At 38.9% G+C, this 19,207-nt stretch overlaps 1 protein-coding gene across 2 annotated transcripts in view; it reads left to right on the top strand.

Moving 5' to 3' along the window:
- Window positions 1-19,207, top strand: part of DOCK4 (dedicator of cytokinesis 4) — a 479,395-nt gene that overhangs the window by 415,256 nt on the left and 44,932 nt on the right. For both annotated transcript variants that reach the window (XM_070369554.1, XM_070369552.1), the window contains exons 34-38: window positions 196-256; window positions 4,514-4,607; window positions 13,808-13,956; window positions 16,187-16,273; window positions 18,137-18,241. In XM_070369554.1, coding sequence (XP_070225655.1) covers window positions 196-256; window positions 4,514-4,607; window positions 13,808-13,956; window positions 16,187-16,273; window positions 18,137-18,241 — 496 coding nt within the window. The remainder of the gene's footprint in view (window positions 1-195; window positions 257-4,513; window positions 4,608-13,807; window positions 13,957-16,186; window positions 16,274-18,136; window positions 18,242-19,207) is intronic.

Here is a 19,207-nt window from a genome sequence, read left to right as displayed (position 1 = left end):
AGCCACGTTGGTGCTCAGGGAGGGTCTGACCAGCCCCCTCAACCCAAGCCTGTTGGGGCTCTGGCCTCGTTGATCCAAAGCAACTTGCAAATAGCCTCTAGTCTCTGACAGTTTCTTTTTTTCCCCTAAAAGAACAAACTGTGTTTGCCCTTAGGAAGGAAGTTCTGAGTTCTGACTCTTTCTTCTTGTTTTTAGGGACTGCATGAAAATGGGCGAGGTAGATGGCAAAAAGATTGGGTGCACCGTGAGCCTCCTGGTTAGTCAATGATTTCCCTTTTCCTCCTTGCATTCTAATGTTTGCTTTTTCTCAGAAATACTATGTTTTGTTTGTTTTTCTGCTGCAGTGTGTCTGTATCTGAGTGTTTCTTAGAAGAGTTTAGAAGTGTTCTTTGCTTTAGTTTGAATTAAATGCTAGAGAATTCTCAGCTCCCGAGTGTTGCAGAAAGTACCCACTGTAAGATCCCATGGTGATGCCAGCTTCTCCCTGTTGTATTGTTTTTCTGCCCTGAAGTCCTTTGTTGCTCTCCTAGGAAAAAAAGATAATGTCCCTGGAAAAAGGTCTTTTCAATTCTGTGTAAACAGTTCCTTTCTACCCTGCTTATATTTATTCTAGATTTTAATAAATATTAATGTTCCTTTCTGAACAAATGACAGTTTCCTGTTTAACGCACATATTTTCACTCTGTAGCTTCTTTGCAAATTAAAGCCATCTGTGGTTAAGATTTGGACTATAACTGGGATAACCATATAGTTTCTCATCCAAACAAGAAATTTTGGAAAACAAAAATCAATATCGTAAGGATAATAGGCTATAGCAGAACAGTTCTGGGAACACAAAGTTTACCCTGAAAGTTCTCATAACTAATTATCAAATAGAATGGTATTCTCACTACAGAGCAAAAGAAGGACTATACATTTACATTCCTTTTTCAAATTTTGGTGTAGGATAAATTGATGCTTTTAATAATTTACATTGATCACATTTAAAATACAAGAATACTCTGTGACTGCTTCTGGTTCTAAATTTGTGTATATCATGGTTCCTTTTTCTTATTTTGCAGAATAGATAACACCTCATCATCTATCCTAAGTATTTGCACAATCAATTCTAATTCTTACTCTGATCCACAAGTCTCTTATATCCATGCCTTTTTGTTCTCTATTTGCCTGCACCTTAAAATTTTGTTTTTTCCCCAACCTGATTCTGTCTTGTCTTAGCTCATTGATAACAGATTTGGTTTGTTTGTTTTGTTTATTCCCCCTCACAGTCCCTCTTCAGAGCTCAGAATTTTTACTTTCTTAGGACTATCTTTTTCCTTAATTTCTTTTCTCGCTATACTGTTCATCTCTGAGTATATGACTTTATCCTTTTTTTTAACCATACCTACCACTTCCTCCTCATTTTTGCATTTAATTGTTACATTCCACCTCTGATACCAGTTGCTAAAAATAGTGAGACCTGAGCATCTTTTGTCAGGCCACCTCTTGTTATGCAGTTTCTCTTATAATTTTTAAAATTATAAAAAATTATAATTTTTATCATCAGATCCAATAGTAACCTGCAGGCTATCAGGCCAAGCTTGTTTCTCCCATAATTTTTTTAAGCAGTTTCTTCCATAATTTTTTTTATGCAGTTTCTTCCATAATTTTTATCATCAGACCCAATAGTAACCTGCAGGCTGTCAGGCTAAGCTCACGGGGTCAGCCCATTACCTCTCCCCTTAGCACTTAATGTCTAACCTTGAGCACAGTCATTCCCACTTCTAAATTTCCTTTCTGTGCTTTCCCCACTGTTTGCCAGCCTTTGGCCATGGTCAAGGTCCTCAGCCTGATCTCCTTCCATGTCTCTGCTTGTACGTCAATATTTGAGGAAAAAAGCCAAGTGCTCTATCATCTTCAGGTTTTCTCAGTCTGTCTCCTTAATCCTGGCTCTCCCCCAGCTCCAAGCCTGAAATCTCATAAATAACCTTAAAGGAAAGCCTTTACCTTTTCCTGAAGGACTCATCTTCCATTGTCTCCATCTGCTTTCACAGCGCCCTCTGTGACCTTGAGAGGTACACTCTTAAATGTAGACTCTGGGTCCATTTCCTCAACTGGTATAAACAGAAGATATAATTTCCTCAGATGAAAGACTGAATACTCTGACCTAAATGTGTTTACTCTAGTTTCCCAGTAGGAGTAAGCCAGAGACAATAAAATCAGTGGCCCCCATCAGTGTTCACATGAGACAAAGAATCTAGCTTGTTAGTTTTGCCCTGACCAAGAATAGTCCTTATAGGAAATGCTAACACTTTGAACACTGCTTTAATTTCAACTAGCACAGGAATACTTATTATTAAAGGACCGAATATATAACTCTGAAGCTAATCTTTTTAGCTTATACTCCATATGGAAAGTTTTTTGATGTTTTCTAGCTGCAATATGCTTCTCTTTAATCACTCACTTCCTCCTGGAGATTTTTCTTAACTCTTTGGAAAGATCAATTCCAGAATGTCTTCAGAGGAACTCTGACTTTCTCTACAAGCTCTGAGTTAAACGGTAGTATTAGACTGGTAAAATGTGTAATCTTTGACATGACTAAAACTAGGAAATTAATTATTGTTTTGTTCTCTCTGTCACTAGTTTTGCCAGACATACATGAAAGCGACTCATCTGCTCACTGAGAGATTTTTTCTTTCTTTCTTTTTTTTTTTTAAAGACCTATTATTCATTTACAGAATGATCACTTATTTTGTTCCCAAAGAAATTTGCTTCTTACCAGAAAGCTATTGGAAAAAAAACATTGCTTAATAATGTAAAGGTCTGCTATTGAGTGGTTAGATTTATGTTTATGGTACAATAATTCTTGCTGATTAAAATTATTTTGATTATAATAAGAGAGATGTGAAGAGCATTGTTTACTAGCTTTTTAAAGAATGCTAAGATCTATAGGACACTGTAGCCTACCAACTCCTCTGTCCATGGGATTCTCCAGGCAAGAATACTGGAGTAGGGTGCTGTGCCCTCTTCTTGGAGATCTTTCCAACCCAAGAACTGAACCCAGGTCTATTATGTCTCCTGCATTGGCAGGTGGGTTCTTTACCGTTAGTGCCACCTGGGAAGCCACTCAAGATTAGTGCCACCCAAGGTATATAGGACACCAGAGGAAAGGGGAAGGATAATGGTATAAATTGGAGGAAATATTTTTTTATAACGCGTTCAACTACATGTCAGCTTCTTGAAGTTAGATGAGTCCTCATATTGAAGAATGGATACTATTAGGTAGTGGCCACAAAGTGCATTGACAGGAGACCCTCAGGCTTCATGCCCAAGTACAGTTAAGCAGCCACACTGGCTAGTTTGGTCCGTAACCGAAGCCCTCTCTAGCTAATCAACTTTAAAAATGTTTAAAATTCCTGGCCTTTCCCTGTTACTCCTTCAAGTCAACAGATTTGTCTCCCCATCACTATTCATTTTTCATTCTACACACCAAGTAGCATCTGTCAAAATAATAGCAATAGTAATGATAGTAGTTCAGATGGCTGTAAGCAGAGATTTCATAATATCTGCAGTGATCTGCTCTCTGAAAGAGCCTTATACAGAGCCTCACAGCATCACGCTTTTGCTGGAATCCAACTTCTTACACTTTTACTCCTATGTTTACTAAGTTCAGTGAGGACTAACATACTTTCTAATATGATAAAGAAATAGATGTGGAGGCTTGTAAAGTAAACATTTAAAATGACAACATAATGTGTTCAGTTAAGTCAAAGTTGAGTTTTTGATGATGAATGTTAAAACATTTTAGAGAAGTTTAAATAAGATCCAGATACTTTGTTTTCATAAACCAAATATTTTCAGTAAGCGTACCCTTGTAACAATAATTTGAAATAAAATCTCTTACAAATCCCTTTATGTTGTAGTTGTAAACTGGAAACCTTTAATTCACCATAAAATAATTTTAAGATGAAAGAAATTATCCTTTGACTATCAGTGATCAAATGTAATAAATAGGTTAATATCTTACATCTTTTTAATATTTTAGTTGAATTTTTAGACTAGTTCATTGGCAGTTAAACTTAACCAAAAAACGATAGACAGTAACAAAAGAAATGTGAATCAGGGGTAATAACATACCCCCAGGAGTTACCAGCCTATCTAGTTGTTGATGGGTAATTTTTAATACAGACAGTGTTGAATTAAAGATATATCACTGTGTTTTGCCCTTGACTGGCAGTCCAAAGGTTGAGACTGCCCTAACAATGCAGGGAGTGTGGGTTCTATCCTTAGTCAGGGGACTAAGATTCCACATGCCATGTGGCACAGCCAAAATAAAATAAAAGGAAAGAAATGTCAAAAAAAATGTATATATATATGACTGTGTCCCTTACTTAATTTTGTGAGACATTTATATAGAAAAATTTGTCTATTTTCTTGGTTCAAGACATGAAACTTCAAGCAGAGTAAAGGGTACATACCTGCCAGCCTAACCATTGAGAAGTTATCCATAGTTGTACTCTTTTTTGTCTTTTAGAACTTCTATAAGACTGAACTGAACAAGGAAGAGATGTATATACGCTACATCCACAAACTCTATGATCTGCACGTCAAAGCACAGAATTTCACAGGTAATTGTGTCTTTTGACTTGGGTTGGGGGAAGTGGGCTGGTCACTGTTATATTAAACATAATAATTCCTCTGTTTTTTAAACTAGAGCTGAAGACTCAACCATTTCTCCTTTTAAAATTGGAATTTAGAACTGGAATATATATGTTGTTTTTTCTTTACTATATCTCTGCATAGTTTTTTAGGGGTTGGTTTTGGGATTGGTTTTTGAATGGTTTATAAAATACACACCTAGATTTTCACAGTCTATTTAGAGTTAGTATTTCACCACTTCAAGTTAAATATAGGAACTTTACAACCTCCCCACTGTACATTGTAATAGTCATAAGCATATATGTATGTACATTGAAAAATTCCATCAGGTAATGTCATAATTTTTAAGTCATACCTATTTTAAAGAATTTAAGAGGATAAAAATTATCTATTATATTTACTCAGATATTTACCATTCCTGTTGCTCTTTGTTCACTCATGAAATTCTCAGTTTTCCTCTGTTAACATTTTCATTCAACCTCCAGAACTTGTTACAGTATTTCTTTTATTTTTTTTAAATTAACTTTATTTTATTTTTAAACCTTACATATCTAGTAGTGAAGAACTCTTAGTTGTCCTTCATCTTTATTTTACCTTCATCCCTGAAGGAAATGTTTGCTGGGTACAGTTGGACAGTGTCTTCGTATCAGTACTTTAAAACTTTTATTTTCTTCTGGCCTCCATTGTTTTTGGTGAGAGCTGTAGTCATTTAAATTGTTCCCTGTATGTAATGTGTAATTTTCTCTGGTTGCCGTTAAGACTTTGTCTTTGGTTTTCAGCACTTCAATTATGGTATATATATCGGCATGGTTTGGTTTTTTTTTTTTTTTAATCTATCCTGGTTGGGTTTGCTGAGCCTCTTGGATCTCTCAACATTTCTTTCACCAAATTTGGAAAACTTTCAGGCATTATTTATTCAAATATATTTTCTGCACTGATTCTCTGTTTTGGGACTCCAGTTTTATGGATGTTAGACCATTTGGTATTGTTCTGTAATTTCCTGGGGTGCTGTTTTGGGGTTTTTTGTTTCAATTTTTTTATTCTTTCTGTTTTTCAGATTGGATAATTTCCATTTATCCATTTTCAAGTCCATTGGCTCTTTATTATTTCCATTCAACTACTGAGGCCTTCCAGTGAAGTTTTAATTTTTTTAATTTTTTATTATTTTTCTAAGTTTATTTAGCTATTTTTAATAGCTTCAGTGGTTTTGCAAAAATTTGTATTTTCTCCTCATTTCACGAGTGTTCACTTTTACTTCAAGTAACATGGTTATAATAGCTGTTTCATAGTATTTGCCTATAATTTCAAAAACTGAATCATCTTAGAGTTGGCATCTGTTAATTGCTTTTTCCCTTTGAGATTTATTTAGTGTTCCTGGTTCTCTGAATGTCAAGTAATTTTGGATTGTATCCCAGACATTTTGCATATTGTGAGATTCTGGGTTTTCTTAAAATATTCAAAAAATCAATCCAGCTAAGTTCAGACCTAAAGTCCTGAGTTACCTTTTGAAGGTCAGTTTAGTTTTCAAAGCCTTTGCTGCATTTTTGTGGTCTTTCCTGCTTGTGTGCCACCTGGGGAGAGCCTGGGACATGGACAGTTATCTATACCGTAGTTCATTTATCAGAATCTTTGTTATGTTGATTCTGATTCATTCTATACATGTACAGCTTAAGGGTGAGCCCAGGAAGACATGCACATAATTTAAAAATTCCTTTCTCCATCTCCTTGTTCTCTCTGATCTTTCTCAGTCTTACCATCTCCCAAGGGCTCGTTTTCCTGATACTCTTGCTTAATCAGAGCCCGAGTACTCAGAGCCAAGACTTGATCCTCCACACTATGATCTACTATGTATAGTCAGCCTCCCTGGTAGACAGAAAGCAGTGAAAGAAAATAGGAAAAGTGGAAGCCACTACTGCTGCCACTGTGACTGCCCCTGATGCCACAGTGTGGGTTTGCAGCTTTGTTCCTGGGACTCAGAGTGGACCAGAAGAATAGAAAGGACTCCCACAGAGGGTCCTTCTCCCAGTTCTCTGACTAAAGGAGCTTTTTCTGTCTGTTTTCCATTCGAAGTTACAGGAAACAGGGAAGGCTAAGCCTGGAGATACAAAAGGCAAAAAAGTAAAAACAAGGAGCTCACCACTCTGTCATCCTCCTTTAAGTACTGATTCTCCTGTTCTGTCTGCCTTCTCATTTACTTTTCAGAATTCTCCAATAGTTGCTTTATATATTCTGTCTTGGGTTTTTAGGTGAATCAGTGAGAAAAATACACTAAAATGTGCATACTACATCTTAACCAGAATGAGAACCCTTTAATTGGATTTAGAAATTACAAATCTTAGTCTTTTGGCACACTGTTCTTCCAAGGAACTCCTGAATCTTGGTTCCTCCCCCAGCTTTGAAAGAGTAAAGGAACACTTTCTGAAGTGATGCTCATGTTCCCAGGATTTAAGCATGCCTCTAGCTACGGTTCCACTATATCAGCTAAGAGCACCGCTTAAAAGTTAAAAGTTCCCAGTTCTTGACTCAGACTGGAGACCTTTATGATATCTTTGATACCTCTCATTCATGAGGTGCTATTGGTTCTGCTTCCTAAAAATAAAAGCCATATCCTCTCTTATTGTTTCCAGTTTCACTGCCTCAATCAGGCCTTCATCGTCTCTCTCTTGGACTGCTTCTTAACTATCCTGAGTTATTCACTAGAGCAGGGATCAGTAAACTTCAACCTGCAGCCCTGTCATTTGATTTTTTAAAGAATGTTTTATTAAAACTCCAGCCACACCCACTTAATTACATATTGTATATGGTTGCTATAGCACTCAAATGGCATAGTTGAGTAGTTGCAACAAAGACTGTATGTCCTATAAGCCTAAATTATTGACTGTCTGATCCTTTGAGAAAACTTTGTCACCCCCTTCTCTAGATGTAACTTTGTCAATTCATGTCTTCTGCAAAGTAAAGCTCAAAGTCTTTATTCAAGGCCCATCATAATTGAAACAACACTTGTCCATTCAGCCTAATGTATTCTTGTTTACCTCTAATACTGTGTTCCTTCTTCTTATCCTTCAGAGCCAGCTCCTGTATCATCTTTTCCATGAAGTCTTTATCTTCCTTCTCTCTCCCTCACCAACTCGCACCCCCAGCTTTGGGCTGAATTAATGTTTTCTACTCTTTTCCCATTGCAGTTTTTTCAGATTTCCATTCAAGTACTTATCATATCATTTTATTCATAGTTATATAACAAGTGTGTGTGTGTGTGTGTGTTGATAAGTAGGGAGGTAGGTAGGTTGAGAGATCTTTAGTTGAAGGTAAATTCCTTGAGGACAGAGATGATATTTTCTTCTTAGTCTTCTCAGTTCTTAGATTAGTGCCTAGTGAGATTTAAATAAATGCATTACTAAGAATGCATTCAGATTTTAACACCCCAAGAGCAGATTTTTCTCCTTTAATATTGTTAATTCCTTAATCACCAAGGAAGCCCCGGTATCTCTTCACACAGATGTCCTGATAGTTTTGATTAAATAAACTAAGATTTTTTTAGCTGACTTTGTTGTCTAGAAGTTTAAGTAGTCATTTGAAAGTAGTTTGTAGCTAATATTAGAAAAATGGTGAACCTGGTTTTTTTAATCTGTGAAAACAATCTAGTAGACGTGCTTTATTTTGAAGCCCATTTAAGAAAAAAAAAAGAAGAAGAAATGAGAGAGGGAAGTGAGGACAAGCTCTTGCAGATATGTAACAGATATATTTTGGTGTTCTGAAACTCCAAATCTGTCACCTTATATTTTGAAAATGTGTAAATCTTGTTTTCTTGAATTTGTTTACTAAGCTTGAAGTTTTTATGTTCCCCAAAGTCATAAGAAATAAGTTCTTCTCCCATATAACATTTTACTCATTTCTCCTCTGTCCTCATTTTTGTGGGTCCTTGGAGAAAGTGGAATTGATGGAAAAACTTCTGTCTTTACAGGATTTGTTTCTTGTGGCTTAATCCTTTCCAGCCCTCTGTGACAATGCCCTCCATTGCACGATTCATCTCCACATTTATCCTGTGTTACTTCTTTCTGCATATTGATACCTTCCCTGTACAATTCTCAAAATGATGGAATGAGATGGCCCATATATTTAATTATGTGATGATGGCCTTTTGTTCAAAATTGTAAACACTTTTAAAAACATTGTTCATAATTTTGGATGTGAGTCATCTTTCTCTTTTCAGTATGCAATACAGTCTTCTAAAGATACATAGGAATAAACATGCAACATATTGTAATAAAACATCTTCGATATGCTGATGTGTTCCAGAAACCTCAGTAGTCTGTTGCTGACGCCTCAGAGGCATACGTTTCCTTTAATGAAAATTTTCTGCAGTTTCCTTCACACACACCGTTTACCCCTGATATACATCTTTATCTTCCGGAATCAAATTCTGTTCCAGGTGTAACTTGTTTTCACGCCTCCCCACATCACCCTTCGGTCATCTGTCAGCTTGCTCTGCTGGCCTGCCAGTTGTTGTTCATTCACTAAGTCATGTCTGACTCTTTGTGACCCCATGGACTGAAGCACGCCAGGCTTCCCTATGTTTCATTGTTTCCTGGAGTTTGCTCAAAATTCATGTCCATTGAGTTGATGATGCCATCCAACTATCTCATCGTCTGTCCACCCCCTTCTCCTCTTGCCATCAATCTTTCCCAGCACCAGGTTCTTTCCCAGTGAGTCACCTCTTCACATCTGATGGCCAAAGTATTGAAGCTTCAGTTTCAGCATCAGTCCTTCCAGTGAATATTCAGGGCTGATTTCCTTTAGGATTGACTGGTTTGATCTCCTTGCTGTCCAAGGGACTCACAAGAGTCTTCTCCAGCACCACAGTTTGAAAGCATCGGTTCTTTGATACTCAGCCTTCTGTATGGTCCAACTGTCACCTCCATACATGACTACTGGAAAAACCATAGCTTTGACTAAACGGACCCTTGTCAGCAAAGTGATGTCTCTGCTTTTTAACACACTGTCTAGGTTTTGGATGTCTTGGATGTCATAGCTTTTCATCCAAGGAGCAAGCATGTTTTAGTTTCATGGCTACAGTCTCCATCTGCAGTGATTTTGGAGCCCAAGAACATAAAATCTGCCACTGTTTCCACTTTTTCCCCATCTCTGTACCATGAAGTGACGGGACCAGATGCTTTGATCTTAGTTTTTTGAATGTTGAGTTTTAAGCCAGCCTTTTCCCTCTCTTTCACCTTCATCAACAGGCTCTTTAGTTTCTCTTTGCTTTCTGCCATGCAGAGATCCAGGGAATAGCAAGGAGAGATAAGAAAACCTTCTTAAGTGAACAATGCAAAGAAATAGAGGAAAACAATAAAATGGGAAAGACTAGAGATTTCCTGAAGAATATTGGAGATACCAAGGGAACATTTCATGCAAAGATGTATACAGTAAATGACAGAAACAGCAAGGACCTAACAGAAGCAGAAGAGATTAAGGTGGCAAGAATACACAGAAGAACTGAACAAAAAAGCCCGCCAGTGGTTACTTCTTTTCCCGCCCTTCTCAGGGGCAGCTCACCCACACCCGACCTTCCCGCCATCCCTTGGACCTTCCCAGAGCAAACGTTACTTGAACAGCAGTTTACAGATTAGAAACACTTCATTAGTCCCCACTTTTTTCTTTTTATTTATTGTCGCAAAAGGTACATAACATAAAATTTGCCATCTTACCCATTTTTCAGTGTGCACTTCAGTGGCCATTAAGTGCATCCATGTTGTTGGGCCACCATCACCACCATCTGTCTCCAGAACCTTCTCATCCACCCAATCTGAAACCCTGTACACATTAAACATTCCCATTTTCCCCTCCCCTCATCTCTGGCACCACCACTCTACTTTCTCTCTGTGTAAATTTCACCTTCATCGCCTTTTCGGTCCCTCCCTGTGGGCAGCTGAGATGTGGGAAGGGGTTCCCTCTGGCCTCCCCACTCACTATTCCACCTTTACACTGTGTCATGGTTAGTCTCAAGGATATTTTTTGAAAGCTCAGGGAGATACAAGAGAAATCTGAGAGGCAAAGATGATCATTCTGGAGCTGTGTCATTAAAAGAAAATAGGAATTATTCAGCAGCTAAAGGCTTGAAGGAACAGGCTGTGAAGGACCCCAGGTGTCGGTTGGTGTGATAAGGGAGAGGAATCTTAGTTTGTTCAGGTGACAGGAGCAAGAGTGGACAGAAAAACAAAGATGCCCTTGGGGTTTTCTTAGATGCTTGGCATTAGAAGGGTATGTGGGTAATTAAAGATTAGGAAGTGATCTCAGGAGGCCTCAAGGAAAATGAGAACGCTGTTCAAATACAGTACGGCTCTGATGATCTTGTTATCATCATCGTCTGTCTTGTCCCCTGCAAAGCAGTCTTCCATGGCAACCCACTTCGTGACAGATTTGGCTGCTTCTACATCCACCGATTAATCGACAGCCTCCAGCAGACATTCACTCTGTCCATCTCACCCCAGGAAAGGGCCTGTCCTGTGTCCATGCAGTGGAAGGCGCCTGTGTCCCTGACAGGCAGCCGCCTCTGGATCAGGATGCATCATGTTTCATTCAGCAAAAGTGATGATGGGGTCGAGGGGCTGGAGGCTTTTTAGGGAGACAGTACCAGGCTCACAGTAGCAGTCTCCTTACCCGTCATAAGTGGGGACATTGGGAAAATGTGAGTGGAGGGACCAGCTCATGGGCAGGCTTCTGTGTCACTTTAGGAAGTCCAAATTCATTCTGTTGTTAATAGTTACTGAGAATCATTAACTAGTTTTAATCATGGGAGTGATGTGATCACTTGCATTAAAGAAAACTTATGTTAGTAACAGCTCGCACACTGAATGCTGGGGAATAAGAGACTGCTGGTGGGTGATGAAAAGTTTTGCTGCAATCATTGAAGTTACTGGGTTGAGCTCACCAAAGGTAATTAAAGAGGAAAACACAGCCAGAACCTAAGAGACAAGAGAATAGTGATGGTGACCCAGGCCTTTCTCATCACAACTATATTTTATACATTGAGATGGCCAGATCACAGTACTGGAACATGTGAGTTCCAGTACACATAGGCTCCAGTACACATAGGAGCTCCAGTACACATAGGAGCCTTATGTGTAGTTATCCTTAAAGCAAATAAGTGAAGAAAAAGAATTACCATTTATGGATATTGTATTAAAAGTTACCACTGTGTCTTTTCAGACATGTGTGGGGATGGTAGGTAAATGGATACCTAACATAAGGGTTTTATCATTTTATTCAGTTTAGTAAGTAAGTTGGCTGTTAGAGTGTCAGGTGAAAAAAATTATAGTCTTTCATCAGGGACAGTGAATTCTGGTTCCCATTCTTGATGTATTTGGCCGTATTTATGGTTCAGGAAGAGAAGAGACCTGCAGAATGGCAAGTATCCTACTAAATACATTACCTGTCAACCATGCTTAAGCCTGTGGGTCACCATTTCTATACACGTGTATAGAATGTCATCCCTTTACATGTTTCTCCAGGAAATCACCCCTACACCAAACATGTCATGACTTTAGTAACCATTACTGAAGATTTGTGGGGCCAGCCAGAGGGGGTGTCAGAGTACACAGCCCACACAGTTTGTTCTCTCTCTCACACACACACACACACACACACATGCACACTCCTCTTACCCAATACTTTTACCCTTTCTGGTCCTTTCTCTGTTGGCTATTAATAGATTTTAAAAGTTTTTCTTCTCTGAACTCTTCTCTAGCTTTTCCCCTTCCATATTCTGTCTGTACCCTGATACCCCCCCACACATAAACAATAAGTCCCCTACATACGAACTTTCAAGTTCTGAACTTTCAAAGATCTGAACGTGTGTTCCATCAATGTCAGCGTGAGTGAAATGGCAACTTGCCCTCTGTCTCCTATTGCTGATGATCCTTCAGCTCTGCCATCTCCCACCTCCTATACCTTCTTCAGTGAGTAACTCTTCTTGCCTGTTCACTCAATGCCAGCCCCCTGTGTGCCAGCTGTTGTACCATACTACTGTACTTTCAAGGTACTGCACTTTAAAGGGTTTTCTTTATTTTTTGTGTTTTTTTAATGTGTTATTTGTGTGAAAAGTATTATAAACCTATAACAGTACAGCACTATAAAGCTGATTGTGTTTGTTGGGTACCTAGGCTAACTTTGTGGACTTATGAACAAATTACACTTAAGAACACACTCGCAGAACAGAACTCATTTGTATATAGGGGACTTGCTGTATCACTTTCACATTTTTCAGCCTTTTATTAGCCAAGAGAAATGAGCTATCATTTTTTGTCTCTTAAGCATGCCCTTTTTTGCCAACAAAGATCCATATAGTCAAAGCTATGGTTTTTCCAGTAGTCATGTATGGAAGTAAGAGTTGGACCATGAAGAAGGCTGAGCATTGAAGAGCTGATGTTTTTAAAGTGTGGAGTTGGAGAAGACTGTTGAGAGTCCCTTGGACAGCAAGGAGATCAAACCAGTCAATCCTAAAGGAAATCAATCCTGAATATTCATTGGAAGGACTGATGCTGAAGCTTCAGAACTTTGGCCACCTGATGTGAAGAGCTGACTCACTGGAAAATAATCTGATGCTGGGAAAAATTGATGGCAGGAGAAGGGGGTGACAGAGAATGAGATGGTTGGATGGCATCACCGACTCAATGAACATGAGTGTGAGCAAACTCCAGGAGACAGTGAAGGACAGGGAAGCCTGGCGTGCTGCAGTCCATGTGGTCACAAAGGGTTGAAGAAGACTGAGTGACTGAACAACAACAAAGCATGCCCTATGGAAACTACCCATAGTCCCCTGCCAAAGGATTTACCAGTGAACCTATGTAGCAAACAAAAGCATGTCTCCCCTACATTTTGAACCAGCTACAGAGCTATCCTTAAACATTTTTATTATGCCAGTACATATGAACAGTAGTGGGGGAAATAGATGGGAAGGAGAGAAAGACAAAGAGAAACAAAAGATCAAACACAGTCTCTGGTAATTCCATCTCCCGGGGCGCTTCTCATTCATTCACCTTCCGTTGCATGTGTCCTGGACATGTGTTCTTCAGTATCGTAAAATTCAGAAAAAAAGTACTTAATCCAGCTTGTCCTGAACCAGCTGCATTGGGGTCCTGTCTCGATCATCACCTTCCCACTTATCTTTCAGAGGCTGCATATACGCTGTTGTTATATGATGAGCTGCTGGAATGGTCTGACCGGCCCCTCCGGGAGTTCCTGACCTACCCCATGCAAACGGAATGGCAGCGCAAGGAGCACCTGCACCTCGCCATCATCCAGAACTTTGACAGAGGCAAGGTAAGTGGCCCCAGTCACCTGTGTCCTTTCCCAAGGTGACTGTCACATCTCCTTTATTTCTAGTTCATTGATGGCCACCTCTTCAAGCAGGGGCCCTCAAATTTTCAGTGTGCATTAACTCCTGAGAGTTGACTGAAATTAAGATTCCCAAGCCCCACTCCTGCAAATTCTGATTGAGTAGGTCTGGCTTGCACCAGGGGGTTCTGCGATTTTAATAAGGACTCCAGAAAATTCCAGTGTGTATGAACTTGAACCCCATCTTGAGAGACCCTCATCTAGAGGTTTCAACATCCAGGCATTTTATTAACTGAAAAACCACTATCACACCTCCCCTACCTCCCCTACCTCCCCAAATTGGCACATAGTAATCTGTCCCAGTCCACTTTTTTTTAAGGTGAAATAAATGAAACTAAATTTATTTACAGCATTTTATGACATTCCGTCATATACTCAGAGTTGCCATGGGGTGTTGAAAACCTCCCTGAGCTAATAAAGCAATTCAGCATGTCACTTCCCTGCCACCTGCTCCCTCTTCAAGGATTTGCAATGCTCTTGGAAAAAAACGTGAATCTGACCCCAGTTGATTTGAACACTTGGATGCTTTGGTGATACATGTCTTAGATTTAAATATATCTTTCAAAGTTCCAAGGTTAAACAGGAAATGAAAATACACCCAGTGGCTGTCATTCTTTTATAAAACATAATTGGGTACTCCTAAAAATTTGATGCAAGGGAATTGCTTCTTTCCTATCCTCTTCTATTATTTATCTAACTACACTGACATACCGTTCATTACGTTAATAGCAAAGAAATGCCTCTGTGTCCTCCTGCAGTAAACTTTCCACCTGTAAGATAAGCTGTTACAGAACCTCTCTTGGCCCATTCCCAGGAGTCTGTGCTTTATGAGGACTTGGAGACTATGGCCCATGGGTCAAACAGCTCACTGCCTGTTTCAGTTCAGCCCACAAACTAAGACTCACTTTTACATTTTTAAATGCTGAAAAGAACTAAAAAGAAGAATGGTATTTGGCCTGTGAAAATTATATGAAATTCATATTTCAGTTGTCAATAAAGTTTTATTGTAACACAGCCAAGCTCATGCGTGTCTGCGGATGTTTTCATAGTTTAATGGCAGTGGTGACAAAGGTTGTATGGCCCACAACACCTAAAGCATTTACTGTTTGGTGGGAAAATTTGCAGACACCTGAGCTAGATCAAAGAAGTTTTACATTTCTGCTGAGAGTAACCAGCTGGCTTAGACCCTTGGAGTTTACAAGTATGCTTGGGCCAACAAGGAATCCACTGAGCCAGCTGTGGATAATTGGACCTTAGGGGTCAGTGGCAGTTCCACATATCCCAGCCCCGAGGGGCTGCTCATCCATCTCCTTGGCCATTGTGGAATTGCAGTTATTTCAGCATGATCGTTTTGTCTATTTTTTAACTATAAATTATTACTTTATTTTTTTTCATTTTATTGAAGTGTAGTGATTTACAATGTTGTGTTAATTTCTTCCGTGCAGCGAAGTGACTCATCTGTACATATATATGTTCTTTTTCATGTTCTTGTCCATTTCAGTTTGTCACGGGATGTCGGATATAGTTCCCTGTGTCACACAATAGGACCTTGTTGTTTATTCATCCTATATGTACTAGTTTGCATCTGTTAATCCCAAACTCCCAATCCATCCATCCATTCCTTCCCCACCCCTGCTTGGCAACCACATGTTTTCCATGTCTGTGAGTATGTTTTTGTCTCATAGATGTGTTGATATGGGTTGTATTTTAGATTCCATATAAAGTGATATCATATGGTGTTTGTCTTTCCTTGACTTACTTCACTTAGCGTGATAGTCTTTAGGTTCACCCATGTTGCTACAAATGGCATTATTTCATTCTTTTTGATGGTTGACTAATATTCTAATGTATATGTGTGTGTGTGCACCACATCTTCAGGATAATAGTTTTGAGATGATACCAGGAAATGTTGTTTTTGCACCATATGTTAATGATTTGTAGGTTATCACTTTCAACTCTCTAAATATTTTAAATAATGAACTTGTTAATTACATGCTATTTTCATGCTTAAAATTGCAGTGGTACTATTAAGGGTAGGTTTTAAAGTTTAAGAAGTAAGGCTTGATCATCTGAGAGCGGTCCCCTCTTGACCTCTGGGTGGAAATTAGTAAATGCCGTGAGATTGTTAACATTTATGTTATTCATTTGTCCACAGTGTTGGGAGAATGGCATCATCTTGTGCCGGAAGATTGCAGAGCAGTACGAGAGTTACTATGATTACAGAAACCTGAGCAAGATGAGGGTAAGGTACCTGCATGCATCCTAATCAGGTTATGGAATCCTTTTTTAGATTAACTTCCCCACATGGTGCTAGGAAGTCAACTTTGTGATCGTCTTGATGTGTCTTGTAGAAAGCTTTTGAAAGATACCTTTCCTCTGAAGCATACTCCTCTATTTATCCAGAGAAATAGCATGTTGACCTGTGTGATGCTTTTGATTAATATGCAAAACGTAAGCTGTTGATCTATTCTAAACACTACATCTGAAATATAACATTTAACCCAGGATTAATACTTTTTGTTGGAAGAGCTTGTCACTCACACACAAATCTCAGTAATATTCCATTCTTAGTCCCATAATCTGTGCAGTAAAATAGGAGAAATGGCTAGCTGACGCATTTTGAAAGATTTGGGGGCTAACTTCTGAAGGTATCAAATCTTTTTAGCTTCAGAAATGTTTTTATTTGCTAAAACTGAAACCAAGGTCTTAGTACCCAAGAGCTCAAGGAGTTTAATATTCTGTGTCCCTAAACCAAATCTTTTATATTGAGGTAGCCAAAAAGTTCGCTTGGGTTTTTGTGAAGCATCATACAAAAACCCAAATGAACTTTGGCCAATTCAATACCTTTTCTTCTTGAAGGTTCAAGCAAGTCCCTCTGGTACTCCACGTCCTTATTCTTGTCAGGTCAAACATTTTGTATCATCTTGTTACATTTAAGCTCTTCAGGGCTTCTAAAACAGGATCATCAGATTATATATACACATGCACATACATATATATTTTTAAAAATTATGATATTGCCTTTTTATTCCAAGGTAGTAATATAAGAGATAATACTCATAAACCTTTAACAACCCAGTATCCCTTATACCACAAGTAACTTCTTCCTCTGGCAGGAGCCAGCCCTGTACTTTGGGTGTACTATTTCATGTCAGGAGTTCATCGATATTTCTCCTAACAGGAAAACCAAAGAGAAAAGGCCTTGTTTTAACTTCAGCCCATCACACTGGTTTTGGCAGGCACTGCAGTTTCATATAAAAATGTCCCTGTGCTTCTCTTTGCATCCTGTCCCTGAAACAGAAGCGAGGTTACAGTGTTTACCTGTGAGGGCCCTTGGGTGCCATAGTCACTAAGATTTTTATAAACTCAAAGCTTTGCACTTCATGCCAAGTGCTCTTTTGGGTGCTGTTACTGGGGGCGGAGAAAGGGGAGATATTTTCAATTGCAATATTAGTCTTTCTCTGGAAACCCTGGGGATGATAATACCATGAATGGAAAACCATAATCTTTATGTACTTCATGCTTCCAACCTCATCAAAGACACACTTAACAGCCTTCAGCCCCCACAACACTTGCACTATGGGCCCCGTTTGGTTTGTTGGTTTATCCCCGTTCAACCTGTACAAGGTTACATCTTCCAGATGTCCTGAATTACCATGACCTAGGAGAACTGAATGCTCAGGTGAGTACAAGAATTCTCCAGAAAGATTTTGCCTCTAAGAGTTCATGTTAATTTTTATTATGAAGAAAATATTTTGATAGACTATGTGCATAGAAATCATTTCCTCTGGTGAGAACATGTAGTAATATACTCGATCCTTTAAAGCAGAGGTCAGGAAACTGAAGCCTATGGACCTCAAAGAATTGAGTAGTTATGACAGGGATTAGGTGACTTGTAAGGTCTGAAATATTTATTGTCTGGCCATTTACAGAGTAAGTTTGCTGATCTCTGCCTTAAAGCATAGAAAAGGAGTCAACCTTCTTTTCTGCAAATGGAACTAAAGTGACATTCTCTTTTTTTTAATAGAAGAAATAGCCTCTTCTATAAAGTGGTAGAGCTAAAAGATGAGATAAAATGATTAAAACGCCCCCTGTTCTTTGCTAGATGATGGAGGCCTCTTTGTATGACAAAATTATGGACCAGCAACGTCTTGAACCAGAGTTCTTCCGAGTTGGATTTTATGGGAAAAAGTTTCCATTTTTCTTAAGAGTAAGTAATATACTACTTGATTTGCTTTCATGCTTCCAATATAGATACCCCAATCAAGCAAACTAAGATACGAATGACATATTTTCCTTTTAAGGCAGGTAATAACATCATGAGATTCTCTTTTAACTTTAGTTTGCAAACATCATACTCATATAGAATGCCTTGTTTTGAATAATTTCCCAAGTTTTCAAACAATCAGTTGAATTTTCTTCCTACATGTCAAAGCTTATTATATTTGAGGAGCAATCTTTGACAATTACAGTTGTTTCCCTTGTATAATTGGTAGCATTACTTCTGTTCAGCGGGCAATTTCCATAGAGTGAGTCTCAGAGAAAAATGGCGGGCGCTATAGGGCCTGGGAGTTGCAGACCGCAGAAAACACGACAGTTTCACATCTTGTGGAAACTCTGCCTCCAGGCTCCAGAGGACCATTGTTTGTCCTACCTGACTTTGAAAAGACAAATGCCACCCAGCAAAGACATTCAACTTATTGCTAGTAGAAACTATTTCTACAAAGGGAAATTTTCGAGAAAGGTACCTACCAGATAATAAAATATTTGACTCCATTCTTACCATTGTTCTCATTTGGCCAAGTCTCTTATGTGCTGAAATAACTTACGTAACATTTCAGTTTGTAACATCTCATTTATACTCACCTAAAAGCTCCGCCAGTATGCTGGCTCAGACGGTAAAGCGTCTGCCTACAATGCGGGAGACCTGGGTTCGATCCCTGGGTTGGGAAGACCCCTGGAGAAAGAAATGGCAATCCGTTCCAGGACTATTGCCTGGAAAATCCCATGGACAGAGGAGCCTGGGAGGCTACAGTCCATGGGGTCGCAAAGAGTTGGACACACTGAGCGACTTCACTTTCACTTTCAAAAGCATTGATAAGGACGAGAATACACCTTTTCCAGCAACTAAAGAGGAGTGACAGGAATAATTTGTAACATTGAGTGAATTCATTAC

This window comes from Bos mutus, chromosome 4 (genome assembly GCF_027580195.1).
Source record: "Bos mutus isolate GX-2022 chromosome 4, NWIPB_WYAK_1.1, whole genome shotgun sequence".
Classification (NCBI taxonomy): domain Eukaryota; kingdom Metazoa; phylum Chordata; class Mammalia; order Artiodactyla; family Bovidae; genus Bos; species Bos mutus.
The sequence above is the reverse complement of the archived record's forward strand: the minus strand, read 5'-3'. Positions and strand labels throughout refer to the sequence as shown.